Raw genomic sequence first — 27,945 nt, forward strand, 5'->3', positions numbered from 1 at the left:
CCCTGTTTTTCACAGAGCATTGGCCTAGGAGGGTATCAACAACTGAAACTCGGTTCTACCGGGTATCTGTAAAACCTATAACACTATACTTAGGAAACACATCTCCTCTTGGAGAATGCTGTGTCCTGGGGAAAGCCTTGTGGCTATTCATAGTGCTGATATCCCCAACAGGTCGCTGTCCTGGGCACGGGTGTCAGCTGAGCCCTCCAAGCCCGAAGACCGCCACGTTGGCCTTGTCATCAAGCTCTCGAGGGCTGGGGTGTAGTAAGTAATCTTAAACTCTGTCAACTCTACCCATTGTGTGGGCATCTTTTTATCTTCAAGCACTCAAGTCAGTCTATATCGCTCGAATTAACAGTAGATGGACCATGGATCCCATAATAAATTTAGACCACGACAGTCCGTTCTACGTAACCGAAACGACCCGGATTTACATCCGGCCAAGGACTGTCACTCCAGCAGCATTCCCCGTATGTAAGTATGGGGATTCTTTATGCTGCTACAACAACAACCAGTATAGTGGTTGGTATCATCGCGCGACATTGCTGTTTAAACTCTTCTTTAGATGTCCGGCAGCCTTGAAATCAGAAACTATCAACAATATTTTATCGTGTATCAGAGAGACCAAGTAGTTTCAATACATTGAGAATTACAAGAGGATACATTGAGTCTAAACATGTAATATCAAAATGTCCTCCAGGCCTAAGTGGGACCCTCTACATTATTATGGCTAAAATATTTTGTGATTTTACAAATACAAAATGCACGAGAAAAGTTAACGTAAAACGAACACAACTTTAACGATTTCAGCAGGCACAGGATTTTCTTTAGAGGGGTTTTGTAAAAAATCGAATCAGTGTTTTAAAAAAATTGTATAATACAGCAACAAAAAAAAACATTTTTTACTCGGCACCTATGTGCAAATTAGCAAACTTTTATAAAATTCTTTCCCCCGTAGGACTTGAGTCATATATATAAAGATAAGCTGCCCCATTCAACCATCTTGTGCCATCATACTTCTTCAGTGCACTCCATCAACACCCGAAAATTCTAACAGAAAGTTTCGAGACTTGCAGAAGGTTTCAAGACCGGGGCGCTTACCTGTAAGAACAAAGACGACGATCTGGTGACTGACATCCAGAGCAACCTTAAATTAAGCAAGAGACACTTCTCGAAGTTGTTAAATAGCGACAACTGTGTATGTCACAGAGAATGTGAGGATCCCCGTCGTCAACGATTGGGAACTGTCGTTCCGAAACCCGACCATGACGAGGTGAGAATAGCGATAACGCTAAAGAACAACAAAGCCGCGGAAGCCAACAGACTGCCGATTGAGCTGTTCAAACATGGCGTCCAGGAGCTGGTAAGGTGCATGCATCAGCTCCTATGCAAAATATGGTCGGATAAAGGGTATATTCAGAAACGCATTATAAATGCGCAGTAATTGCAGCGCTGACAACACTGCCAATGTGACAAGTGATGCAATTGATAGATTTGTTGATGATTTGCAAAAAGATTTGTTGCATTTATGAACGCGTTTTACACTAAAATGGAAGTACATATTATTGAGTTTAGTTTTTGACGATATATTTGAAGTAAAAAGTGATAGTTTTTTGCTAAATTTAAGAAAAATAAAGACGTGTAAAGCTAAAAAGAAGATCACATATAGTAAGATGTTCATTAAAACGAAAAATTCCCAAAAATAAATCTTTTTTTCCTAGTCGCTAATGCTTTTTAATTTATTGTGATTGTAATTCATTACTTTTCCAATTTTCAAAAAAAAAAAATCTTCTTTTGAAACAATTAGAAAATTTTCGCTGCGCGATTTGCCTGTCTATTTTCAAATCTTTATTCACTTTTTTTATTTCTTCCGCCACCTTATTCCACAAAACACTCTTTTTCCTCCTCCCTGAAGCAAATTCACTTTCCATGCTCAGTCGGACTCTGAGAAGCAACTTTACTTCCGATGTACTTAGATAATCGCTAAAATCAAGAAAAATGTAATAAAATATTGTTTTAATAACGTATATTTAATATATCTTTACATTAAAAGCTAAAAAACTTAGTTTTATACTCACTTTTCATCAGAAATCATATTAGCGTAGTCAGCGGCAGTATTAAAATTTTTCCTGCAAATAATGCGTGACGTTTGATACAAAAATGGCGTTTTGGAACGCGATGCATTTGCAGTACTGCCATATTTGCATTTCTGAACGCACTGCCAACACTGCAAAAGTACGGGTATATTCAATAACGCATTATAATGCGCAACGTACTTTTGCAGTGTTGGCAATGCGTTCAGAAATGCAAATATGGCAGTACTGCAAATGCATCGCGTTCCAAAACGCCATTTTTGTATCAAACGTCGCGCATTATTTGCAGGAAAAATTTTAATACTGCCAATCTATCAATTGCAACACTTGTCACATTGGCAGTGCTGCCAGCGCTGCAATTACTGCGCATTTATAATGCGTTTCTGAATATACCCAAAAGCATGACTTCCGATTGGAATTTAAGTGTGCTCTGCCCAATCCATAAGAAGGGTGATCCTGCAATCTGTGCCAATTATCCCTGGATAAGTATTCTAAATATCGTCTATAAGGATCTAGCGAGCATATTGTGTAAAAGGCTGAAGCCACCATCAACCAACTGATTGGACTTTATCAGCGTGGCTTTAGACCTGAAAAGCCCACCACTGAACAGATATTCACAATACACCAAGTCTTGGAAAAAACCCGTGAAAGGAGAATCGACACATCACCTTTTCGTCGACTTCAAAGCTGCATTCGACAGCATAAAAAGGAGTTACCTATATGCCGCGATGTCTAAATTTGGTATCCCCGCAAAACTAATACGACTACGCAAAATGACGTTGCAGCGCCATCAGAATTGGTTAGGACCTTTCCAAAGTTTAATACCAAACGAAGTTTCAGAGAGGGTAACTCGCTGTCGTATGACTTCCTTAACCTGTTGTTGGAAAAGATCGTGGGAGCCGCAGAACTTAATCGCTTTTTTAGAAGCGACCAACTTAAAGAAGTATACAGCACCTTTGCCGAAAGTGAAAATAAAATGTGAACTATAAGATCCGACCATCCAAAGGAAAAACGGAAAATAAAAATAATAATAATAAACCAACGCTAGGGGAAAACTATGAACACAACTCACGTGGAGTCATCAGTTGTGCTGATTAAAAACAAATATGAAAGGTTCCGGTTTCGCATGGATTACAGAAAGCACAAGGAGAACACAGAGAAATGCTGTTCACTAGGCAGGGCTAGTTTACTGGGGCGGCAGCCCTTGGTCGGAAAAACCCGAGTCATTCCGGTAACGTTGAACCGGCTGCCATGGGAATGTATGTATGTTACCGCTGGTTTGACACCTACTTGAGCCTGAGCCGCCTCCAGGCACGTCAGGCGACACCTATTAAACTACGCCGACGAAATCCAGGACAAAACTGACAGAAATTTACTGGACCAAACAGTGTTTAGACAGTCAATAAACGACATTCACCGGGAGACCGCCGCCACCTATAGCAGATGAAGAGCTCCAGATTCCCCGTGAGACACGTGTAACAATGGCACAATTACGTTCTGGATACTGTAGCACGTTAAACTCCTACTTATCCAGAATCGACCCCGACACATAGAGTGGGCCTTGTAAAATTTGCTTTTTGAATCGGCTATAAAAAAAAACGAATCAATATTTTTTCAAACTTTTTTTTTATTTTGAAGATTGAACATTGTCATTTATGAATAAAAAATAATATCGTTCAAATGACTGCCACGATTGGCTTTACAGTAGTACATTCGATCAACCCAATTTTTAAGCACATTTTCAATTGTTTGGGCTCCAATTTCATGAATGGAAACTTCGATTTCGTGGCATCAATCGTCTCTGGATGGTTCGCATAGCATTTGTCCTTAACGGTTCCGAGGCGTCCAATTGATATCGGAACTTCGGCTGATTATTCGGTTTTCAAAAACGGTAGCCAAAAGTTCGAGTGTAACTTTGGCAGTGTGACAAGTTGCACCGTCCTGTTGAAACCAAATGTCGTCCATGTCATCCTCTTCAATTTTTGGAAACAACTCGTTGAGCATGCCACGGTAACGCTCGCCATTTACTGTAACCGTGGCTCCTCGCTTATTTTCGGAAAAAAATGGCCCGATGATGCCGCCAGACCGAAAACCGCACCAAACAGCGACTCGTTGTGGATGCATTTGCTTTTCTACAGTAACGTGTGGATTTTCTGAGCCCCAAATTCGACAATTTTGCTTATTGATGTAGCCACCGATGTGAAAATCAGAAAAGAAGAAGAAGACTCACCACTTTGGAAATAGGTTTTCAATATTTCCCAATTTTGTTCAAGCGTATAGCGCCCCATTTCGTAAATCTCAAACCTTTAAGTAAATTATGAACACATTTGATATGTCATTTGTATTACCATTCTCAAAAAAATAGTTGGTTCGAAAAGCAAACGTTATATGGCCCACCCTGTACCAAACATATGTCCGGCATGTGAAGGCACCCCGCACGACACTAACCACCTTTTCACATGCCCTCTAAAACCGACTCATCTTTCACCGAGATTCGAACCAACGTTTCGGCTACGGCGGCCGCGGAGGTCATCTAAGTATCACTCAAACGCCTGAGAAGATTAAGCAACGGTTCTACTAAGTAAATTGAAGAGAATCAGTAGCCGAATGAATTTAAAATTCCGCGGAGTATATGGCAGCGAAAGGTCTAAAGGAGAGAAGTTGTAAAAATTACAGCAACACAACGCAGGCTCTCCATTTGAGCGAATGGCCATGGATGGGGAGGGTCCGTCTTCAACAAGTGACTCCGGCAACAAATATGTTCTCGTTGTTATGGACTACTTCAGTAAGTGGCAGAAGTGTACGCTTTACCAAACCAAGAAGAAGAAGTTTTTTTGCAAAACTGAAAAGAGGAAAGTCAAAGTCAGATTGGCTCCGTTTAGATCAAAGAATTTGGTGTCGGGACGATTAGATGGCAATGTGGCAAACCCTAAACGTTCGCGAAACCGAACGAATGTCATACTAAAACATGAATGCCAAATGGCAAGACAGAAGCTGCCAGGAGCAAGAAGGTACGGGCTACCACATTTAGGAATTATGATAGTTGTTCCGGAGGAAAATTCTTGAGAATGATGCAATACGAGATTGCACCTTTCGAAGCCGCTGTGACGTCATCTCTTCAAACATTGCACGTCCTATTAATGAATTCAATATGATATCAAAAAATATAATAATTGATTTTACTTACCTGATATACGTTTTCAAAAATCTGTTTAACTCAATTTTATAAATATTATCCTTTCTAATTAGAATCTTTTCTTAATTGAACTGAATTTCGTTAACTAGTCTGCAAGGATTTTTTTGAAGTGAAAACTTCTTTAGAATCGTTGGGAGTGATTTGAGACTCAATGAAACGAAAAAGCGACACTAAAAAGAGACATACATATAGATCTTATAGTATATAGCCTGCGAGAGAATGGAATAGCAACCGCGTGTGCTGTATTGCGTCCGTATTTTTATATTCGTAAATATTTTCATTTTTAAATATTTACCGCAATTATGCCGAAAAATAATGCAGAAAAGTGTCGTGAATATCGACAGAAAAAAAAAGATATGGGTATGTTCAACAATGCATTATAATGCGCAACATACCATTTCAGAGTGAGCAGTGCGTTCAAAAATGCAAATATGGCAGTACTGCAAATGCAACGCGCTCTTAAACGTCATTTTGGTATCAAAAGTCGTGCATTATTTGCAGCAAAAATTTTCACACTGCCAATAAATACGCTAGTACAATGTCTGATGAAAAGTGGGTATTTAATTATTTATTTTAGCTTTTAATACGAAAATTGATGAAAAATACGATATTTAAACTTTATTTTATTATACTTTTCTTGGTTTTAGTGATTACTTTAGTACATCGGAGATAAAATTACTGCTCAGAGTCCGACTGAGCATGGAGAACGAGTTCACGTCGGGAAGGAGGAAAAAGAGCGTGCTCTGGGCTAAGGTCGTAGATGAAGTAAAAAAAGTTAATAAAGATTTAAAAATAGATAGAAACATCGCCCAGCGAAAATTTTCTAATTTACTCATCACATATAAGCGAATAAAAAAACACCAGTCTAACGGTTAGACGCGATAGAAGTGAAACCTTCCGTAAAACAAACTGAGAGAGAATAAGACGAAAGCAGCATTAGGAGCAAGATAATTATAGGTTCATTATAATATTGCTATAAAGTTCATATTTTATTTTCTTCATTTTATTATTATTCATCCTCAATGTTTTCAATTTCAACAAATGATACGAGTGGCTTATAATAGCTAAAATATGATACAAATGCTTTGGTTTCGATGTTGTCAACATGTCTTTGAAATACCGCGTCAATGGTTGTTTTTGATCGTGTTGTCGATTCAGTGCGATTGTTACACATTTTTAAATTGAATGTTGTATTGAGAACGTCAATTAAAGGAACCGCTGTGTCCAATGCAAAATTTACGTTAAAATCGCCACTTAAAATCATTGGAACTTTATTGTAAAATAAGTATCCGCGATACTTCTGGTGTATACTTTATTAAATTTTCGTGAATGAATTCCGTGATGCTATTTATTGATTTTTTTTTCTGTCGATATTCACGACACTTTTCTGCATTATTTTTCGGCATAATTGCGGTAAATATTTAAAAATGAAAATATTTACGAATATAAAAATACACACGCGGTTGCTATTATGAGCGTCCCCAGCAAAACCTGCGTGACCGAAACTCTAACACAATTACATTTTTTTGAATGTTACAAACACATATGCACGCAGGTTTTGCTGGGGCGTGACCGAAACTCTAACACAATTACACATATGCACTCGTATTTGTTTGAAAATCAACTTTTTTTTTTGGTTCTCCGTCACCTTTGCAATTGTGTAAACAGTAAGCAAACTTTATTCATATATTTTTCCTCATTTTTGCATCAGTAAAATTAAACAAACGCCGTAGCCGAATGGGTTGGTGCGTGACTACTATTCAGAATTCACAGAGAGAACGTCAGTTCGAATCTCGGTGAAAACACCAAAATTAAGGAAAACTACAATATTTTTCTAATAGCGCTCACCCCTCAGCAGGCAATGGCAAAACACCGAGTGTATTTCAGCCATGAAAAAAAGCTCCTCATAAACATATCATAAAATAAAAAAATAAAATAACTGTATAAAAAAAATTTTTTTCTTGTGATTCGAACCAAGGATTTTGGATCGGAAGCTCACATTGCTAGCCGCTCGGCTATCGCGCCATGCTGTCGGCGCTGGCCTAAAAGTTATTTAGTTCGTCGCTACGTGTATATGTAATATTCGTAGCCAAGAGTGTCGCTTTTTTCGTTTCACTTTTTCTCAAATCACTCCCAACGATTCTAAAGAAGTTTTCACTTCAAAAAAAAGAAACAATACATCCGGTAGAGAATCAACATCATGGCTTCACTCGGGAAACGATTTTATTGTTTCAAAAAAAGACTTATTTTTGGGTATTTCGACAAGATATGTCCTTCTTTTAAGCTTTACACGGTTTTTTTCTTAAATTTATTAAAAGACTATCGGTTTTTTCCTCACATACATCGTTCATGACCAAACTTAGTAACAATTCCATTTTACTGCACAGCGCGTTCATAAATGCAACAAATCTATTTGCAATTTTTCAACAAATCTATCAGTTGCATGAATTGTCACATTGACAGTGCTGCCAGCGCTGCAAGTATTGCGCATTATAATGCGTTTCTGAACATAGCCTATGTTGACAACATCGAAACCAAAGCATTTGAATCATGTATTAGATATCATAAGCCACTCGTATCATTTGTTGAAATTGAAAACATTGAGGATGAATAATAATAAAATGAAGAAAATAAAATATGAACTTCATAGCAATGGCCCCTATTATGAGCAACATTCGATCTTCGACTGTAGTCGAAAGTGCTGATCGAACGAATTTTCATTTGGTATTATGGTGCTCATTCGTTGAAGAATAGGACTATTGTGAATTTCGATCGCTCGACGCATTTACAATAGATAATTTTTTCTCAGCTGATACAGCAAATCAAAATAAAAGAAAAACCGATTGTGTTGAAATTCTTTGCTAACAACATTTTTAAAAGGTAAAAAAAAGTATTTTTTGTGAAAATGAGTACAACGGAGTTATGGTTCGACGATTCTTCGGACGATGAAAGATTAGTGGAACTAGCTAGAAGTAGAAAACAGTTGAGGAGCGCATCCAACCCCCTAGAAATGGCTTCCACTGAGCAAGTTTAGAATTTTCAAAATGTGTTGACGTACTTAATATTACAGAAATTTCCTTACAGATTTTTAAAGAACTTTAGATTATCTAAAGAGGCGTTTATGACCCTACTGTCCAGTACAGAAAACCAGTAGCAGCAGTGCACCCGAGCCAAATCCATTCCAAATATTTTAAAGAGACCCTCAAAGATGATGCTGAAGGTATTGAAGTGTAGTTAAATAACGGAGAAGCAGAAAACATAAGATATGAAATTCTTAGAATATTACAGAAAAATCTAAAAAGTATTAAATAGAGACCTTTACGCCACAGTTTCTGTTTTATTTTTGTTTTAAATTTTCTTTATTCAATTATTCGTCATTCGAAAAAAATATGTATTTCAGTTCCTCTACGTATTTCAGCCTATACCTTCCAAGGGAAAATAAAAATGTATTTCTATAAACATCACAAAAAAACCCTTATTAACCTTAATCAATTTTGCTGTCGTTCTAACTGGTGGTCCCAAGCAATTCAGCTCCGTTGTAAATTCCTTCCATTTTTTTGCTGCTTGAACTTTGGTGCAAATCCCTTTTGCGAATTGTGGATTCTCTTCCATTAATCCAACTAGCCTTTCTAATTGCTGTTTGGTATTCACGACTTTCGACCTGCATAAAATTAACAAAATTAGCATACATTTTTTATTTGGTTACTATAAAACAATAAATAATCGCAAACAACTTACATTTTAACAAGTTTTCCCAAAATACGCTACACAATCGAAAGCAAAATTGCATTCGACTCTAAATTCGGTATACAACGAAAATTTCGATAGAGTTACACCGCTCATAATACCAAATTGACATTCGATTCTCGATCTTCGACAACCAACGAATATCGAATCCAACTCATAATAGGGGCCAATATTATAATGAACCTATAATTATCCCGCTCCTAATGCTGCTTTCGTCGCATTCTTTCTCAGTTTGTTTTACGGAAGGTTTCACTTCTATCGCGTCTAACCGTTAGACTGGTATTTTTTTTTTTTTTTTTTTGTAGCAGCTTACTAAACCCTGTCGGGGCTCCTTCTGTAAAGATCTGTGTATGTTCATCGATTAAATAGAGAAATAAAAAAAACCAAAATCGCTGAGAGCCAGTTAACAGTCTGATGCTGGTCACAACTTCTCAATTATTTTCGCCATGTTTATTAGTCTATTCATAATAAGGATAAAAATTAAAATTGCATTTGCATTTTATTATATATCTTTATTTATAAAACACTAGTGTTTTACGCAAAGTGCCGGAAAAATATCTCGCACATCAAGCAGACTGTGTTGTACTTATATTTAGCAACTTTAAAACCTCTTCTTTATATCGTCCTAAATTATATTCGTTTTCGCCTTCGTTTATTAGATTTTCTACGCTTTGTGCAAACCCTCGATTGGCCTGCAGTTTTTGTGTAGTATCCATGAGTTCTCCCCAATTTATTATAGCCTCAGCCGATTGCTTTGATTTATTTCGTTCAAATATGTAATGTTCCATATCTGCTTCTGATTTGTTGGCTTCCCATGGTTCAGTAACAAATGATTCATGATAGCATGCAGTTAATAAGTACATGGCATAGTCATAATTTTGTTTCCTCAGAGGACAGCGATCTGCAACAATAGTTAACATATCCGTGCACGGATTATACCGATCACCAACCAGACGTAAAAATTTGTCTTTTGCATGCGCATCAAATTTCAAGTCAGACAACTTAATTTTTAGTGTTATTCGTCTAGCCTCTGGATTTCGTATGGTGGGCAGAGCGTGACAGTAATCAGTGCTGGCAATTTCGATAGGAAAATATTTTGCACACTTCTCTTCCGTATCTAAACCTTTAGGCCATGGAGTACAAAATTGTTTCAAAGCTTCGCATTGCTGCCGAATAGCGACAGGTGTAAGATGAAGAAAATTTGGAATTTTCATAAGTTCCGCATTGGCGAATTTGGATGGTGGAGGTGCGCCTTTTTCCGTGTAACCCTGGCGTAAAGGCAGAGGCACAGAAGCCGGCTGAAAAGAACGTGGACCTGGCCATACAGCAGTCCAATCCTGATCAGTCGCCATTTTAAGGTGACGAGGAGGCATCACTGGTTCCTTTTTGAAGACGCGCCGCTTTTGCTTAGCTGTTTGCTTTGTGGACCGTAAATTTAGGACACGAAATTCTTGAAAATAAAAATTTTTTGTATACATATTTTCCAAAATTCCACACTACTAACCTTCATCTTCAAACTCATGGTTGGTATCTGCAGGTTCCTCTTGTGTCTTACTGCTGTATAATCGGCGAGCACTAAAACTAGAATTACGTAAATTCTTTTCAAAAAAGCGTGCTAATAAAGCCATTATTGCAGTCCCCTTCAGTAAAAGTCACAACTGATTTTAGTAGTTTATTGTATGTAAGAACATATAGGTTCGTTATTATGTAGAGCGGATAAATAATGTCACAGAAAATCCCTATCCAGAAAGAAATATAACACAAAAATATTTTAGAATGACACTTTAACTGCCAGTATTGCCGTAGTCAAAGAAAACTTTTCATAAGGTCTGTGCAAGGCGAATTGAGTACTGAAGGTGACATCTTCTCAAAATACTGATTTTATTTTCCACGATTTTGACAAGTCAGGTCCTTTACCAATACAGAGCAAACAAAAGGAAGAGATATTTCATATTTGTGGAAATTCAGTGAATGGCTTGATAATATTAGGACTTATTAGGTTTAAACTAAACAAACTAATGAAGTACCGCGTCTTATATATAAACATTCCCAATACATGGACACGGAATGTTGCTGGGTCGTTCCCGTATCGTAAAACCGACTGTCATCGGAACGTTCTTATGTTTGCTAGTTTATATTGATTCGCTTACTCTTCCTCTTCACAAACAAGTAATTCCCCTTCCTTTTGTTTGTTTATTCATGGGCTCTGTCGACACCAACTTCGTTCACTATCCTTGGCACGACACCACCTTTAGTATTCAATTCGCCTTTCTTTTAACCAACTTGATGGCTTGCTTTAATGAACTGATATGAGTAGCAAATAGTGATTACTATTATCTTCTTTTACAGTCTGATAAGTTATCAATTGTTTAACAATATGACAAGCAATTAATACATTGGCCGGGCTGGAGGCTTAAACAAAGCATTACCAAAAAATTTTTGAGCTATAGCTTGCCAACGGCGTAGGTATTTCATTGGACGGGTCTTGCAAGTAAAACCCTAGAATTTAATTTCAGAACTATAAATTGAAATGGAGGATCCAGGTTCGAGTAGGCGTGTTCTTTCCATACAGAGTCACGTGGTACACGGCTATGTAGGTAACAAAAGTGCTACGTTTCCATTACAGGTAAAGTGAAGTCCTAATATCCAAAAAACACATACATATGTAAATCACCTTACATTTACGATAAGGTATTGGGCTTTGAAGTGGATGCAATAAATTCAGTGCAATTTTCTAACCACACCGGCTATAAAACCATTAAAGGTCAAGTATTGCAAGAAAAGGAACTTGGTATGCTATATCGCTGGTTAAAATTTCTTAGGAAGTGAAATTGTTTATTCTTGGTTTTGTTTTAGGTGATTTGTTCGAAGGTCTAGAAGCCAACAATCTACTTCAGTGCTACTCTCATTTACTGACAGGTTACATTGGCAATGAATCTTTCTTGCGACGAATTTCCTATATCGTGAAAAAATTGAGACAAATTAATCCAAATATAGTTTATGGTAATATTCATTAAGATCTGCTTTTAACTAAATTTACTAGCATTTAAAATCTTTCACTAAATGATATAGTTTGTGATCCTGTGATGGGAGACAACGGTAAAATGTATGTACCAGAAGAATTGCTACCAATATATCGTGAAGAAATTATACCACTTGCTGATATAATAACCCCAAACCAGTATGAAGTAGAATTATTGACGGAAAACAAGATTTCTACAGAAGATGATGTTTGGTCTGCAGTTCAATTGTTTCACGACCGTGGTATTGATACAGTTGTAATATCTAGTAGTGAGCTCGGCGATGAAAATGAATTACGTGCATTTCTAAGCAAGAAAAATGGGTGTCGCTATATAATTAATATTCCCCGACAAGGAAATGGCATATCATTCACAGGTAAATATGACTTAGTACGGAAAATATATTATTAAATTTAGGGGGCCTTATCACACTATATTTTACACTATTGAATTTAAAGATTTGTTCGTATGCAGACCATCTGCTTATGAAAGCATGGTTCTGTTCAATCGCAAGATCGGAATTTATTAAAGAAAATGGCTAACACCGTACGTCAGTCGCTATGTGGGTACGTGCGGAATTATCATTCGGTTTGTTCCGTGCTCTATGCCCACTATGGGCATAAACAATGAAATAATAGAACATTTTTTTCACAATAGCGATCACCTTTTGGTGGGCAATTCAAACCTTCCGAATAGCGATAAAAACTATTTTCAATTAAGAACTGTGAACCCTGCTATTTGTAGTATATCAAGACCATAAATGGAAGAAACGCTCAATAAGAGATACATGCAACAATTAGCAGCAATCCGGCATGTAAATATAAACATTTGGGATAGTGAAATTACTAATTGGTTACGCAGAACTTAGTAATGTTTCTAAACTATATGCTAAGCTATATCGAAATTTTTATAATAAGCTTTGTATACAATGCTATAAATGCGTACATACACATTTTAATCGATCTTATTTACTACAATTTTAGGCACCGGTGACCTCTTCGCTTCACTTTTTCTAGCACACAGCCACATAGCCCATGATTTGGGTAGCGCATTTGAAAAAACTATTGCTTCACTTCAGGCGGTTTTAAAGCGCACAATTGAATCTATGCCAACAGACGTTCTGTCCGGTAAACGTAAAGTAACTGCTCAGGAACGTGAACTTAAATTGATACAAAGTAAAAGTGTTATCGAAAATCCGCGGGTAGTGCTTAGAGCACAGCAAATCAAATAAGCGTCCAATGCCCAAATAATTAAACTTCACTGTACAGGGTCAGTCACTTACTTTGCATTTTTATATATTATTAATTATATATAATACTTCATATATTGTATAATATTGTATTTCCATTACTGTGAAATCCGGTGTACCTTTTGTTGTTATATTGTTAGATAAGACAATAATAAATGTGAAATTATGTATACAACAGAAATAATTTTTTTTCAAATCCATCAAACCTAACCACACACGCAAATCATTTTAGTTGCCACTTAAGCACACAAATTGTTGACACAGTAGTAAATGCTGATAAAAGCGCTACCTTAAGCACATTGATGGCACTGTCAATGTTTCAAAAACTCTTAAAACTTATAAAACAGCGTTCAGCGTTGTATACAATGCTAAAACATTGATTACCAAAGTCTTACCTTATTACAGCACAAATTAGCAATATTTGAAGCAGTGCAATATGCCATAAATATCCTGAAGATCCGTAGACCTGAATACATTTAGAACCATATACCAGATGTATTATACAAATCAACTAACTCAATTGAATCTACCTAACAAAAAAGTTGAATACTATAACCCACTTGTAGAACACAACATTTCAGCCGATACCAACTATAAGTACAAATAAAACTAGATTCGCTTGTAGATGCAACCAAAAGAAGGCAAACATTACCTTTGTATAAATTTCACGCTATATTCAGACATGTTTTTAGTTTTAAAACCCACAACTTCAACACTGCTTCTTTTTTCTGTTTAGGAGTTTTAACATTAAAATTATATGCAAGTCTTAAATATATATATGTAAGTATGTATAAATACATGTATTTGAATTATAATATATATTTTTGTAAATGATTGTGTACTATATAACTGAACGAACTACATATGCACATTAAATTAGCAAACACTTCGAATTTTGACTGTAAAATAATTTCATTCGATATAAAATTATTTCTTTACTCGAAAGGAGGCAGCACGATTTATTCGAACGATTTGATGTTGTTGATCATTGCCATTGGTATTCACTGTGCGCACTGCTTGGCGTTTGTTAGCCGTTGTCGCGAGTGCTACAAAAATTTAGTTACAATTTAAACATGTTTTTAAATTTTACTCCAAATATTGAATACTTACATTTGACCATAATACTTCGCGGACTTTTGCGTACTCGCACTGGACTAAATTTCTTGTTTTCCTTTTGAACACCAACAGCTACAGTTTTCAACAGCCCGTGGTGATTAAATGTCTTTGATTTCATTAAAGCTGTAACAATAAAATAAATCAGTCAATGCTATGCTATTGAATATTATCTATTGTACACAAATAATAACCATTCTTCACTCGTTCCTTATTTACTGGGACTCTTGCAATTTGCTCTGACAATATATTGCCAATCAAATTCCTTTTTCGCAATAAGTTTTCTTTACTTTCCGAGGAAGGTTTTTTGGCACTAACATCCGTACTCGTACTATACTCATCATCCGTGGCACATGTCAAGACATGTGTCTCATTCATATCTGTGCGTATGAGTGGGGGTTTTTTGAAAATACTAATGCCATCATCCGAATCGGTGTCCTCCATAATATCTAAGCCTAATTCAAAGTCATTTTCCAATTTTGGACATTTCCTACGGTACTTCTTCACAATGCTTGCACTGGTTTTATATGAACGTTTCCCATTACTTTGCAATGATGGTGCTTCCAAATCTTCATCACTATCTTTTTTATAGTCATCATGACCAAAGTATGCGTGACTCTTTATGAATTGCTGCAACTGCTCGTATTTATTTTGAATATCAGTGTTGATATCCGCATTGGTTTTTTGTAGTAATTCGCATGCCATTCCAAAGGCTTTCCGTAGTTTATCTGAATCACGCATGAACTCTGCATTTATGCCCGAAATGTGATTGATATTAATATCTTGTTTCGAGTAACGAACTTCTAAATCTTTTCCTTTTTGGTATATCTTTAAAATTTCGACGTATTTAGATTCTTTGATTTCTTTTTTTAACTTCTCCAAGTCCTTATTTGCGTCATGCAGCTTTCTACGCCAACGCGTAGATTCCTCCTCAAGTTTGCAGATTTGTTTATTATAATTAGAGGTGGAAGCAGGAAGCATCTTAAAGTGCATATATTGGCAAATTTGAAATTATTATATCTATGTATCTTTGAATTGTTTTTCATAAGGTTAGTAAAGTTGATAAAAGAATGGGTACGAAAAAAAATGTAAATCACATGACAAGGTATTACTGGGTGCATTTATGATTGTAAGACATTAAATTTCATATTACATTCGAGGAATAGTTTGTAATCATGGCGTTCCCTTCTAATGAAAGTATTTGAATTTTTTAATGTTATGGTTTTTGACCATTAGATATTAGTTTATGCCGGAGATATTTTTAAACATCCCCATGCACATTCATACCGAAAGTATCATCCTACAATATAATAAATATCACGCGTATGGAATGTACCAGTTCGAACCGCAGAGTCCTCGCAAACGGGCAATGAGAGAGTTTTACCACGAACGAACACTGAAGAGCGAGTGCGCCCAGAGAAACCATCCCGCCAACTTGGGAGTTCATAGAACTTTTTAAATCTATTCAATTCATTCATTTCCTCAACTGAGGTTTTCTATAAAATGATTCTTTTGCAGTATGCTAAGATATTTTATTCCAAAAAGTATTGGCACCTTTGAAATCATTAGCAAAAGCCCATGTTGTTATTATGGCAGACCATCATTGGCCTGATTATTTGGAAGATCTCCCTCTTTATTTCAGGCCGAGAAATTGGGGGCCACAACTAATAAATCTCGTGAATTTTTTCTGGCCTTTATTTGTTACTTCTGCTTCTACGAGAGTGATATGTAAAAGTACAAAAATATGTACATACACAATTACTAATATGCACATGTTTACGATAGAGATAATAAATGAGGAAAATGTGTAAAAATAACGTCAACAGCTGATCGGCCAATGTGCCAAGCCAAATGTCAAAACTAAATTTTTTAGTGAATGCTCATTAATGCAACAGACGCGCTAACTCTAAGTATTTTGCAAAACCAATCGTATTGTGCTAACAATGTACACAAGAAAAATATTTCCGATTCTGCGCTATGTGTTGGGACGTGATCTACATTTAGGACATTTAAGACAGTTACCAAGTCCCACCAAAACATTTGGTATTACACAAACTTCTTCCGTAACCCAGACAAGGCAGGCACAGCTACCCTTAATAACCATATCTCAGATGCGAGGTTATGCAAAAAGCAAAGATAAGAAAAAGGAGAAAGGTAAAAAAACGGCCAAAATTGAAATTAATGAAACGCAACTCCGCGAGGTAATAAACTTCGATGCGGTAAATGGACAAATGCAGAAGGCGGTTCAGCAGATGAAAGAAGATTTCATTAAACATTTGTCATTACGTTCTACCTCAGGCGCTATAGAAACCCTGCGTGTGCACATCGATGGGGCTGAGCATGAATTGCAGGAGCTCGCGCAAATTTCCCGAAAAAATCCTAAAACAATTGTTGTTAATATGATTGCTTTTCCTCAAACCATACCTGATGTACTAAAGGCAATTGATAATAGTGGCATGAATCTTAATCCACAACAAGATGGAACCACGCTTTTCATTCCTATACCGAAAGTGACAAAAGAACATCGCGAGAACCTATCAAAAAATGCGAAGGCTCTATTCATCAAGTACCGTGATACTATACGAGATATACAAAATAATGTAATAAGGAAAATAAAAAAACAGTCTGAAATGTCTAAGGATGATATCTTCGCTATTCAAACACAAGTAACAGCTATTGCGGATAACTATATAGCAGAAGCAGACAAATTACTAGCAACGAAACAGAAAGAGCTACTTGGCGAATCTTAAATAGTAAAATACACAGCTTCTAATGCCAAGACTGAATAATAAAAATATATGAATAAATTGTATTTAAATGTGTTGTAGTAAATTTTTCGCTACTCAGCTAGTAAACATTTTTTAATACGTACTATTTTCAAAAGTTGCTAGAATAACGAAACATAAATTATATTTTCGATATTGTTGAATCAAAAAATTAAACAAACTCACCTCCAGTGATTTTGCCGAGTTTCGCTCAAGTAGTTTATTATAAGCTACATTTTCTTTCTTCAATTTTTCACGAAAATTTAGGCTCTTTATTTTGCTCTGATTACCTATAACGTACTCTTGTGTCTTAATGACGGACGAATATACCGCATCAATCTTGCTGTACCAGGCTTTTAACTCGCTTTCATTGTATGATCGGGTCGCTTCTAAAGCCTTTTCAAGTTGAGCTACCTTAGTTTTAAAACGTTCATTTTCTGTCGTAAGTTCTGTAACCTTTTTAATATAGAAATCTTTCGGCATATTTGATTTAAGAACATTCTGCTTCAAAGTCGTACGAATCTTCTTAGCTCGACTTGCATACTAGAAGTGTAAATATATAGTTAATATTTTGGGTAAAAACATGTTTAACCGAATTACATACTTTTAGTGTGTTATATGTGTCTTCATATGTCAACGAACTCATCGAGACATTAGCTACCATTAGGGTCTGACAATTACCTCCCAGAGAATCTTTCAGAATACGCGTCAAGTTTGAATCACGATAAGGAATGTGTTTCATTCCATCTGCCAATTTATTGATACAATTTCCCAATGCCAATAAGCTTTTATTTATACTTGCGCCTTCCTTGAAACGCACCCCAACACCTTTTGTACTGGCAGCACGTTCACTTCCCGCTAAATCAATCATAGATAATTTAACTGTTCGCTTCGTTCCTGTTTTCCGGTCTGTCATACGAATGTGAACTTGAAATATGGCATGTGAACGTGAGCTCTCTGCATTTGCATCCGTTGGATGTTGAGTGCGATTGGAGTTTCCTTGTGCCAGCAGCTGTAACAGATCATCAGCGCTATATATGGGCTTCAAAACTAATCCACTAACAACCACTCCATTCGAGTCCTCTCGAAGTTTTAATGGCCCCGTTTTTGTCAAAAGGTTCATTACCAATTCATTGTACACTTCTAAATAACTTACACCCACATCAAATTTATGGGTAGAACTTTGAGCTTGTATTTTTTCAAATAATTCACGCATAGTTAGAAACGTTAGTCCCGGGCAATTTTCATTGCCGAGCATAGTAAAGGTTTTCCCTGCTCCAGTAGCACCATAAACAAACACGGAACAATTGTACCTGGTTTAGATAAATGAACCAAATGAATTCAAATTGTAACTATTGTTAACGTTTATTGAAGCATACCCGTTCAGAACTGAAGCAACTAAAGGTGAAGTGCATTCCTCAAAAATTTCTTGATTTTTTGCTTCTGGGTCGAATACTCGATCAAAATCCATACTAATCTTCTTGTTCACTCGTTTTGTAATATCGCGATAGTTTTGTTTTGTGCCTTGGAAAAAGAATTCATCATCTTCTTCATCGGGATCAAAGAGCAGCGTGTTGTTATCCAGTACCTTGACGATTTGTCGCTGATTCTGTTCCAGCTCCCTTCGGTTGTAAGGCCGTACGCGCACAACCACTTTTATATTCGTTTGCTCTGCTGGCATTTGATATTATTAAAAAAATCAGTAAAAATGTGTTTAAAATCGCGTAAAATAAAATTTTCAACCAGCACTTTGTTAATAGAATTTTTTTTGTATTTGCTACAAGTTTGAAAATTCAACTGTTTGTAAGCAATTTTAGGTTGGCAGCATTGCTTACCCAATGGACAGAAAAGCTGCCACATTCGTGAATACGACTGTGGAATATTTTTTTCACCATGGTGTAAAGAGCGCTTGATTATGGTATGTTAAAAGTTTTGTTACGAATTTTCTTACGTTAAAATTCAAATAAATCTATTACAATAACTCCTTTGATTTCTATCATTAGATTATCAAATAAAATCACACATTAATGGCAAACACTTGCTTTACTTGATTTCCAACGCTTTACCTTAAACGCACACGTTCACCTTTAGACACGTTCACTTTATTACTTTTCGTTTATTCTGTTACCTCTGCTTCTATATATATAATTGGCGCGTACACCCTTTTTGGGTGTTTGGCTGACCTCTTCCTCCTATTTGTGGCGTGCGGCTTGATGTTGTTTCACAAATGGAGGGACCTACAGTTTCAAGCCGACTCCGAACGGCAGATATTTTTATGAGGAGCTTTTTCATGGCAGGAATACACTCGGAGGTTTGCCATAAATTCTCTCTGTGAATTCCGAATGGTTGTTACGCACCAATCCATTCGGCTACGGCGGCCGCCTCTGCTTCTATACATGTGCTTAATAACTATCGTAATTTTTCAATATGGCAGCTCGCATCTTCTAACGATTTCTGTTGTAGCAGCAGCTTAATAGTCACCTGTCGATTTGTCTAACTAATCTAGCGATAGATTCATCAAGATTAATTCATGTTTTTGTTTTGACCTTCGTTCGCTATTGTTGAAAGTCGGTTCGCGAAACTTCGCTATTGCAACAATATATTAATAAAGATGCGTTAAAACGCACTTTTAGGATTTTTGACATTTGAAAACTATTTTATCCTTCACGCTCATTTCCATTGTTTTTTTTTTTTTACGTGTTAACGTCTTATAATTCGATGTAGCCGGCTGCACGCACCAAAAAAAGCGTCGTTATCTTCCTCATTCGTCGTTATCTTGCTCATACGTCGTTATCTTGTTCATGCGTCGTTATCTTGCTCATGCGTCGTTACCTTGCTTGAACTGCAAGCGAGAGCGCGGAACGAACAACGAAGAGGCACACGGCCCCCGTTCGGCAACGTTCGACATCTGGCTCTCTCCTACTTGAGTGAGCATATATATGTATGTTTATGCGCATATGTATATAAATTCACATATTTGTATTTGCATATGCGAGTGTAATGTGTCTTGAAATAGTCAAATCGATGATGGTGCTTCTTAGTATGGTTGACTTATTAACGTCTGATGCACAATCGAAATTGAACATATCTTTCATGAATTTGATAAATGTTTCGTCATTTTTCACGTTTGTGTAAATGTAACTTGATCAATTCCATTTACCTCCTTCTCTATATCCATACAAAATATCTATCAAACAAATAAAATTAAAATTTTCTTTTGAAAAATGTAACCATTCCATCAGTATTTTCTAATGACGTTGTCACGTTAAACTATCGTCAGTAAACCAACTTTACAGACAACCTCTTTTCTTTTGAAGTGAAACTTCTTAGGCGTCGATGGACGAGCGAGAATGGAGAGTAAAATTTCAAGGCGATGTAACGTTTTGGGCATTTTCGTTCCGCGAGAGAGAAAAAAGATATAACGTAGACGAAAAGGAGAGAGAGAGCTATACCTGATATATATCTTAGATACACTTTAGGCTCCTTTTCCTGAGTTTTTCCTTGTGGTTGCTAATTTCTAGTGAGAAATAACACTGCCTACTTTTTGACGCTTATTTGTTGGGGCAAACTTGTAGGAAATATATTTTTGGTGCATACTTTTTGGCGTTGTATTTTCTTGGTACCTACTGTTTGGGTCGTTTTTTGGTCCCAATTTTTTCGCTTTTTTTTTGGTGCCTAGTTTTTGGCGTTTATTTCCGTTTTCTGGATAGTGCTTTTGCGTACTATAAAGTACTATCCATTCTGGCGTCGGATTTATTGGTATTGCCTCGCGGTAATTTGTGCCGTTGCTGCGGTCCTGGAATCGCTGCGTTCGTGCGGGTGATAAACGCTCGGAGTGTTGCGAGCTGTTGTGTATTAATTACCAATAAATCCACAAAATTAATCAACCCGTTCACATATGGCAGATTACCTACAAAATAGACAATCAGCTGTCAATACTGTTGTGAAAGGTTTTTCTTCATAGAAATTGGTGTGGTGGAATATTTCGGTGTTTTTAATTTATTTAATTTCGTTCACAATAATAACGAAAGTTATTTTAGAAGGAGAAGGTTTAGCAAATTTAATTGCAAAATTGGCTGCTAATTCTAAAAGAGGAAATCCGTAAACGACGTTTACTGAGGTTGCAAAAAATTATGGGAGCAATACACATGCGATTTTCGATATTGCATTTTATAAAAGTAATAGGTGGACAAAGCGTTTATGAAAAGAAGTTTTTTTCTGTTATATGAATGCATAATTAATAATACCTAAAAAATATTTTATTAGAATACAAACAACCTACAAATCTGCTTGTTTTGCCAGCATTCATTTTATTCAGTTTTTGCTTTGACATTTTTCTTTACAGGCATAAAAATAATGATCTATTACACATAAAACACAGGGTTGTATGTTACAAATTATGGTTATCATTTAGAATTATTTTATAATCTCAGATTTTGGGAGAGAATTTTTTTATGGAAATATCTCGCTTTTTAATTGCGGAATGGAAGTTAAGCTCGAAAAAGTAGATCATATACTTATTTGTGAACGTATTATTAGAAAAAAGCAACTTAATGGTCATCGGGGAAGCTAGTAAATGACAATTACAATAAATTTTGTTTCAATCAATAAAGTTTCCTTTATTATATTTATAACCGGTAATTTTTATTATTATTTTTTTTTTGTTGTCCATGGAGCAATTGCAATCGCTCTTCCCAAAAGTTGAATCCATCTCAGTTTCGTCCTTTTGAGTTTTAATTTTAAATGCGTACCATTTAAAAAACTGGTTTGTTTTTCTCTATTTGCCGTTTATTTTTCAGAATTTGAATATTAATTGCACGATTAATACTTAATTGGGAATATATTTGTGTCAGGTTCTCTATGCATAACAAAGCGTCTTTTACATAAGAAAGGAAAACATCATGTAAATGAAATGAGACTCCAATTATCATAAATCAAAATATTACCTGAATATTTAAACACATGAAATTTCTCTTCCTTTTGTTAATTTGTTTTGCATAGTTATGGCGCATGACGCCAACGATTCTTAAAACCGCGAAAATTAATATAGGAGTTTTCGAAAGGTGGCACCTTCTGTATTCTATCCGCCTAAGAATACCAAAGATTATAGAATACCAGGTTGCGCCTTCCGAATAGGCTATGTCGTCAGAACCCATGAATAAACAAACAAAAGGAGGGGGAATTCCTTGTTTGTGAAGAGGAACATTGGGCGAAAGCAATAGAAACTACCAAACACAAGAAAACTGAATTTAAAGCCATTACTATATTATCTTGTGCTTTTACAATTTAACATACGGCACTCGTTTCCATTAGTTTGCTTAGTTGAAATCTCACAAATCACAATATTATCAAGCCATTTAAAGGATTTTTCTCAAATACGCAATTTATCCTCTGTTTGTTTGTTTTGTTGGCATGTTTTGTATTGGAAAATTACCGGATCTCAGACTTGTCAAAATCGGGAAAAATAAAGTAACTGTTTTTTTAATGGCGCCTCCTATGGTACTCAATCGTCATCGGGAATATATTCATATTCGGTTATAACCTCGTTCCTTGTTTTCTTTCTTGCGATTTGGGAGTCAAAGTGCCCTGCATGTTTAATTTTGCCGTACATTCTCATTGAAATTTTACATTTGAAACGTCAAATTGCGAAAGCAAATTTCGAGCAAATATGTTGTTGCTCAACCAAAGACACCTTGTTTGAATTCGCCTTGCATGCAACCCACTTACATCCCTGCTTGCTATGTCTGTACTTCCATCAAAATGTACGCCATTTTCATTTTATAGAGAATCGCATTTACAATAAATCTAGTGATTTGCGTCTTTTTTATAAAAGTGAAAATATATTAGAATAACTTTTTGGAAACTAAACCGGCGCGTTAATATACTAAAATATATAAAGTACTCTTTGCCAGAAGTATACAAATCACGCTAAATTATGAATTCTGTTTTGTTTGCCTGTTCGAAATGCTTTTCGAGGCATCCATTCGAGGAGTTGTCTGCGGGCCAACAGCTATGCAAGGTGAAGGCCGATTTCTTTGTGGTGACAAAATAAAAACCTAATGTTAAAAAACAATGTGTAAAAATATATGTAGGAAATACAGATTTCTTTTGGCTGTGACCCCAAATCTGGCTACCAGATCAAGTGCGCAGTTCTGCGAACATTTAATGAAAGTAGCGATGCTGCTTTTAATTAGTTGATTTTGTTTTTTTAATATATAAAATATTTTTCGTCAATTTCAAAATTCAATTCAAATTCAAAGACTCTGAAGAAATGTATAGAAAATAAACGTGGAAGTTTCAGCAACTTGAAAATTTGACTTTGTTGCTTTCCGGAGAAAAATAAAAAATTGAGTAAAGGTTCGAAATATTGTTAAAAGTTTGATAGTTTTTTTTTATGTTACATAAAATTTTGGAACTTTAAAATATGTTGCTTTCACTGTAGGTTGAATAATATTTTTATAAAAAATGAACGAAGAGAAATTGGAAAACATTGTTAATATTGTAAAAAAAATTCTGCTGTGCCACCTTTTTTTTGACTTACTGTACATATGTAAATGACAAGCTTTCATTTTTGTTAATACTTAACTTATTTTTTCAGAATTGCCGAGGAACTAGCTCAGTTGTCAAATGTACTTATTGCCGCACTGAATTCCAACCAACAACGTAAGTAGTAAATTGGCTCTGTAACTATTTGTTTCGTTGTAATTTCCTTTAATATATTTTTCAAATATTCAGAAAATCTCAAAGTGTCTGCAAGAAATGTGAGCACTGTCTCAGCAAGTATGGCAAACCCAATGCCTGTGAATGCTGCAAGATCGTGGCGGCGTTTGGAAACTCTAAATGCGTAAGGTCTGTATTTATTCAAACTTATTCGTATACAAAACTGTTATCAAGAACTTGTAACAGTCCGAGAAAAAATAGATACACAATAACTTATATTGTGCTTTCGTCGATTTGTTAAAGAAAACTCCTTAGCGGTTAACTGATAATTTAAACTTAATCAAGAATGTAGTCTTTGTAGTATATTAAATCCCTTTACAATTGCAACGTTTATGAACGCAAACATTTCTTCTTCTTTTTTTCTCCTGCAACATATCCATAAATTGTCCTGTACCTTGCCTGTATAATGCAATGAATGATAGATGTGCAACCTATGAAGCAAAATATGGCCCACCGATACAATGTGATGAATGCAAGCAGCGATGTGCTTTCGATAAGCGTGACGAGAACAAAAAGGTTAGACAAGGAATAAAATCTCTTATACGCAAAAAAATGTAAATACAATAATAATATGAATTAGAGGTATACGCGTTTTACCGTTTATAACTTATAATTCAGGGTTCAGCACATAAATATTGAATTATTGAAAGTGCTTGCGCATGTGATGTAGCCATATAAACAATATGCTCAGTAAATGTGTACGAAGATACTCTCGAAATGTATGCGTTCATAAACTTATTTAAAGCCCATTTTTTAAGTAGCATTAAATAAAAAGACTTATAAAATCAAAATTGAATTTTTTTTTAGGTTAACGGCAAATTACTTTGTTGGTTATGCACCAGTTCGTTTAAACGGGCTCTTATAAAAGCTCAACAGGAAGGCAGAATATCATCCAAGAAACGACCGCATGAAAAAACGCACCGAGACAGTTCAACGACTTCGGCTAAGAAAACCTCGCGACCGTCTGCAGATATAAAAAGTAGCAGCGGCGGTGCTGGCGGGGGAAGTAGTGCTGCTATTGCTTCTTCAGGCGGAGAACTGCCTGAGAAAATTACTCGTACTGGATCTGGTGGGAGTGGTGGAAATGGTAGTGGTAATGGCTCTGGAATTGGCCTGGGCTCTATAGCCGCACCAGCTGTTATCACAATCGACCCTAATTCAGCAGATCACGTAGTGGCCATGACAAACTTAAAAGAACGAATCGCCAGTCTAGAAAAACGTCTTCAACAAAAGGATAAGGAATTACTAGAAAAGGATAAATTGGTAAGAACATAAATATAATTATAATGAATTGAAGTACCTATTGGCATATTTTAATTTTAGTTGACAGAACTGAAGGGCAAAAACTTCGAAAAAGAAATTGAAATGCGCAACAAAGTGAAGGAAATCGACAGATTACATGACATGAAAGTGGAGAATCTTAATCGTAAAATTAGTAGTATATTGAAAGAGTTAGCGTCAGTGAAGAAGAGCACAAAGAAGAATGGCACAAGTGGAGGCTCAAACGCCAAGGAACGTCAAAGTGAGCGTGAGAAACGAGAAAACCTTTCTCCAAAAGAGGAACTCGTTGAAGACGAGCAACAACGTGAAAAGGAAGTAAAGGAGGAGAAGATAGAAAAGGATGAAATCAAAAGTGATGAAGAGCAAGAGCGCGAGGAAAAGAGAAGTGTTGAATCTGGTTCGAATAGTCCGTCAACAAATTGAAGGTTGTAACAAAGGATACATTAGTTAAATTTTACAATAAAATTTCACGAGTATATGCAACGCTTTCACATCTATATTCCACTTAATCCAGTCGTGTAAATTGTATGCTAAATGTTAACTTGGTTAATAATTATGATTTTAAATCGTTAAATCGTGTTACAAAACATTAGTCCGATACCATTACAATTCGGTAACTCGATAATTCTAAGTCTGAACAACCTCTTTTATTTTTCTCTCTTTCTCGGTAACATAAAAAATCAGCCGAAAGTCCTTTTTTTTTAATTACTGAATGTTTATGCCATAAACTAAATAATATACTTATAAATTTTAATATATTGCGCAGTTCCAGAAAACAAATAGGGAGTTGCAATGAAACAAATTCAGGCTTGTCACCTCGGTAACGCTGTATTATTGGCCGTTTATGCTGCACTCTAAATCTCTATGTAGCCCTTAATGCAAGCCTAAATGTACACTTATTCATACAAAATCCTCTACCTAAATTCTAAATATTTTTTCCATTGCGAAATGCTAAATGCTGAAAGTGAATGTAATCTTCGAAAAATGTGTTAATTCGAACAACGTTTTAAGTTCTTTTGTGACAATCCACTTCGCAAATCCAGGTGTTTATATTCTAAATTATAATGAAAATATAGAATTATCGACAGATCTAACTTTAACATAAATAAGAAAAATGTTATGTAATTCCTTTGCTTTCAAAGCCTCACGCTTGAAAGTATGCATTAGAATATTGTAATACACCTATCAGTACATATATAGTGTTTTACAACAAGAACAAGCACCGGATTCTGAATGTGAGTAAATATACGTTTAATAAATGCGGTAACAGCGCATTGGTCTATGCTGTATTCGGAAGATTTGACAAAAAATACTTGGAATTCATTTTCGAATACCGAATTGTAATTTTACCGAGCTTGACTTGAAGAGCACTATTGGAAAAATATAATTTTATAGTGAGCTGTTATAACGATTCTCATTCAAGTAATGGAAATAGTAATGAAACCTTAGTATTGATTATAACTATAAGTATTAAGGATGCTCTTTTTATGCTCTTAAGCTACTTAGAATGCAGTTTATTTGTTTTTGTCTCTATCTTGAGTAAGGAAGTAAATGAAAGCTTTATGATATCGTTTAGTTGTATATGCTCAGCGTACCGATTATTCAGGTATTACACACATTTTTTTTAGTCTTGTTCTAAATTTTTGTAGATAATATTTTCTTATTTTTGTAATTTTTTTGCGCTGCGGCATTATTCTTTAGAAGATAACTTATTTAAGCGAAGTGGAACTCTTTAAACTGAATAAAGAACATTAAAACCAACTCTTGTTTACAGATATTTACACTATATTTATGTATGATACTTTTGTATGTGAACAATTATTTGTTTTACGCATATTTGCGCGAAAAAAAAAAGAACTAGGTGTAAAATACTCAACGTTGATGAGCTCCATATATATCAAGTAATCACATGGGGTGGTTGGCATTGCTTTGTGTGAATGCATTTATTGACCAGACGATCAATGCGGTTTTGGTTTGTGGCCATCCACATAAAAATTTCTTGTTGCACTTGGCAACTGTAACTGCATACCGTTCATTTCTTTTGTTAAAATTATTTGGCAACCAAGGCGTGAGTTTTCTCTCAAGAACGGCGCCATGTCTAGTAAATCATCTTCTTTCTCTTCCGCTTCTGGTAAGTGATCGTAGTACTTTCCAATCACATAGACGTGGCATGTTGTACATGCCAAAGATGCCTCACAAGCTCCTTAAAAAGTGTTCCATTTATTTTTATTACACAGAAACACATCAAAGTTTCTACAAACCTTCCATCTCAATGCCGTGACGATGCGCCAGGTACAACACATTATCGCCAACCTTTCCTTTGACTTCTGTTCGCTTACCATCTTTGTCAATATAAGTAACGTGGACACTGTAAATTCCGAAATTGATTCATTTATATATGTTGGATACTTATACTTAGAGCAGTTTTTCGTACATTTCATCATCTGATTTGGGATCCTGCCATTCATACTCGCCATGAAGCAGTTCTAGAAAAACGAAATCGAATTGCACATCCTAATGAACAATTAATTTACAACTTACTGTTTGTAGTATGTATCCATCTCTGTACTGGTAATCGTACATATGGGTTTGGATAATTATGTGAAATAATTTTAGATTGCCGCAATAGCAAGCGGAACATTTTAGCTAACTTTGAGGTTATCGCTAACAGCTGATCTTTGTTTTTCCGCCGTCAAAACATAACTGTTTGTTTCTTTACAAATAATATTCTAGTTTTTGCAAAGCGAATTAAAAAACTGAG

The 27,945-nt window shown here is 35.7% G+C and overlaps 6 protein-coding genes across 7 annotated transcripts; 3 read left to right on the forward strand and 3 right to left on the reverse strand.

The window, feature by feature from the left end:
* Positions 1-9,425: 9,425 nt before the first annotated feature.
* LOC128861650 (28S ribosomal protein S35, mitochondrial) lies at positions 9,426-10,815 on the reverse strand. The gene is made up of 2 exons (XM_054099938.1): positions 10,541-10,815; positions 9,426-10,486 (listed from the first exon to the last, which is right to left on the reverse strand). Exons 1-2 carry the CDS (start codon positions 10,662-10,664, stop codon positions 9,603-9,605), a joined length of 1,008 nt encoding a protein of 335 aa, XP_053955913.1. The 5' UTR covers positions 10,665-10,815; the 3' UTR covers positions 9,426-9,602.
* A 494-nt stretch (positions 10,816-11,309) lies between these two features.
* LOC128859707 (pyridoxal kinase) lies at positions 11,310-13,694 on the forward strand. 2 transcript variants are annotated; one of them, XM_054096735.1, is made up of 6 exons: positions 11,310-11,498; positions 11,540-11,662; positions 11,728-11,827; positions 11,893-12,039; positions 12,109-12,432; positions 13,040-13,694. In XM_054096735.1, the coding sequence occupies exons 2-6, from the start codon at positions 11,567-11,569 to the stop codon at positions 13,285-13,287; spliced, it is 915 nt and encodes a 304-aa protein (XP_053952710.1). In that variant the 5' UTR covers positions 11,310-11,498; positions 11,540-11,566; the 3' UTR covers positions 13,288-13,694. The 2 variants fall into 2 exon arrangements, with proteins under 2 accessions (XP_053952710.1, XP_053952709.1); XM_054096734.1 differs by having other exon boundaries at positions 11,553-11,662.
* Positions 13,695-13,953: 259 nt separating this feature from the next.
* LOC128859706 (kinesin-like protein KIF18A) lies at positions 13,954-19,014 on the reverse strand. The gene is made up of 6 exons (XM_054096733.1): positions 18,563-19,014; positions 17,788-18,496; positions 17,370-17,726; positions 14,613-15,399; positions 14,416-14,544; positions 13,954-14,351 (listed from the first exon to the last, which is right to left on the reverse strand). The coding sequence occupies exons 1-6, from the start codon at positions 18,862-18,864 to the stop codon at positions 14,233-14,235; spliced, it is 2,403 nt and encodes an 800-aa protein (XP_053952708.1). The 5' UTR covers positions 18,865-19,014; the 3' UTR covers positions 13,954-14,232.
* Positions 16,255-17,230, forward strand: LOC128859709 (ribosome-recycling factor, mitochondrial). Its single transcript, XM_054096736.1, has one exon. The coding sequence runs from the start codon at positions 16,362-16,364 to the stop codon at positions 17,166-17,168; it is 807 nt and encodes a 268-aa protein (XP_053952711.1). The 5' UTR covers positions 16,255-16,361; the 3' UTR covers positions 17,169-17,230.
* Positions 19,015-22,929: 3,915 nt separating the features above from the next.
* LOC128859710 (protein FAM76A) lies at positions 22,930-26,945 on the forward strand. The gene is made up of 6 exons (XM_054096737.1): positions 22,930-23,202; positions 23,782-23,846; positions 23,919-24,032; positions 24,326-24,419; positions 24,711-25,166; positions 25,227-26,945. The coding sequence occupies exons 1-6, from the start codon at positions 23,119-23,121 to the stop codon at positions 25,605-25,607; spliced, it is 1,194 nt and encodes a 397-aa protein (XP_053952712.1). The 5' UTR covers positions 22,930-23,118; the 3' UTR covers positions 25,608-26,945.
* A 1-nt stretch (position 26,946) lies between these two features.
* LOC128859711 (adrenodoxin-like protein 1, mitochondrial) lies at positions 26,947-27,891 on the reverse strand. The gene is made up of 4 exons (XM_054096738.1): positions 27,726-27,891; positions 27,619-27,670; positions 27,446-27,552; positions 26,947-27,387 (listed from the first exon to the last, which is right to left on the reverse strand). Exons 1-4 carry the CDS (start codon positions 27,823-27,825, stop codon positions 27,143-27,145), a joined length of 504 nt encoding a protein of 167 aa, XP_053952713.1. The 5' UTR covers positions 27,826-27,891; the 3' UTR covers positions 26,947-27,142.
* Positions 27,892-27,945: the final 54 nt, after the last annotated feature.

This window comes from Anastrepha ludens, chromosome 4 (genome assembly GCF_028408465.1).
Source record: "Anastrepha ludens isolate Willacy chromosome 4, idAnaLude1.1, whole genome shotgun sequence".
In the NCBI taxonomy this organism is placed as follows: Eukaryota; Metazoa; Arthropoda; class Insecta; order Diptera; family Tephritidae; genus Anastrepha; species Anastrepha ludens.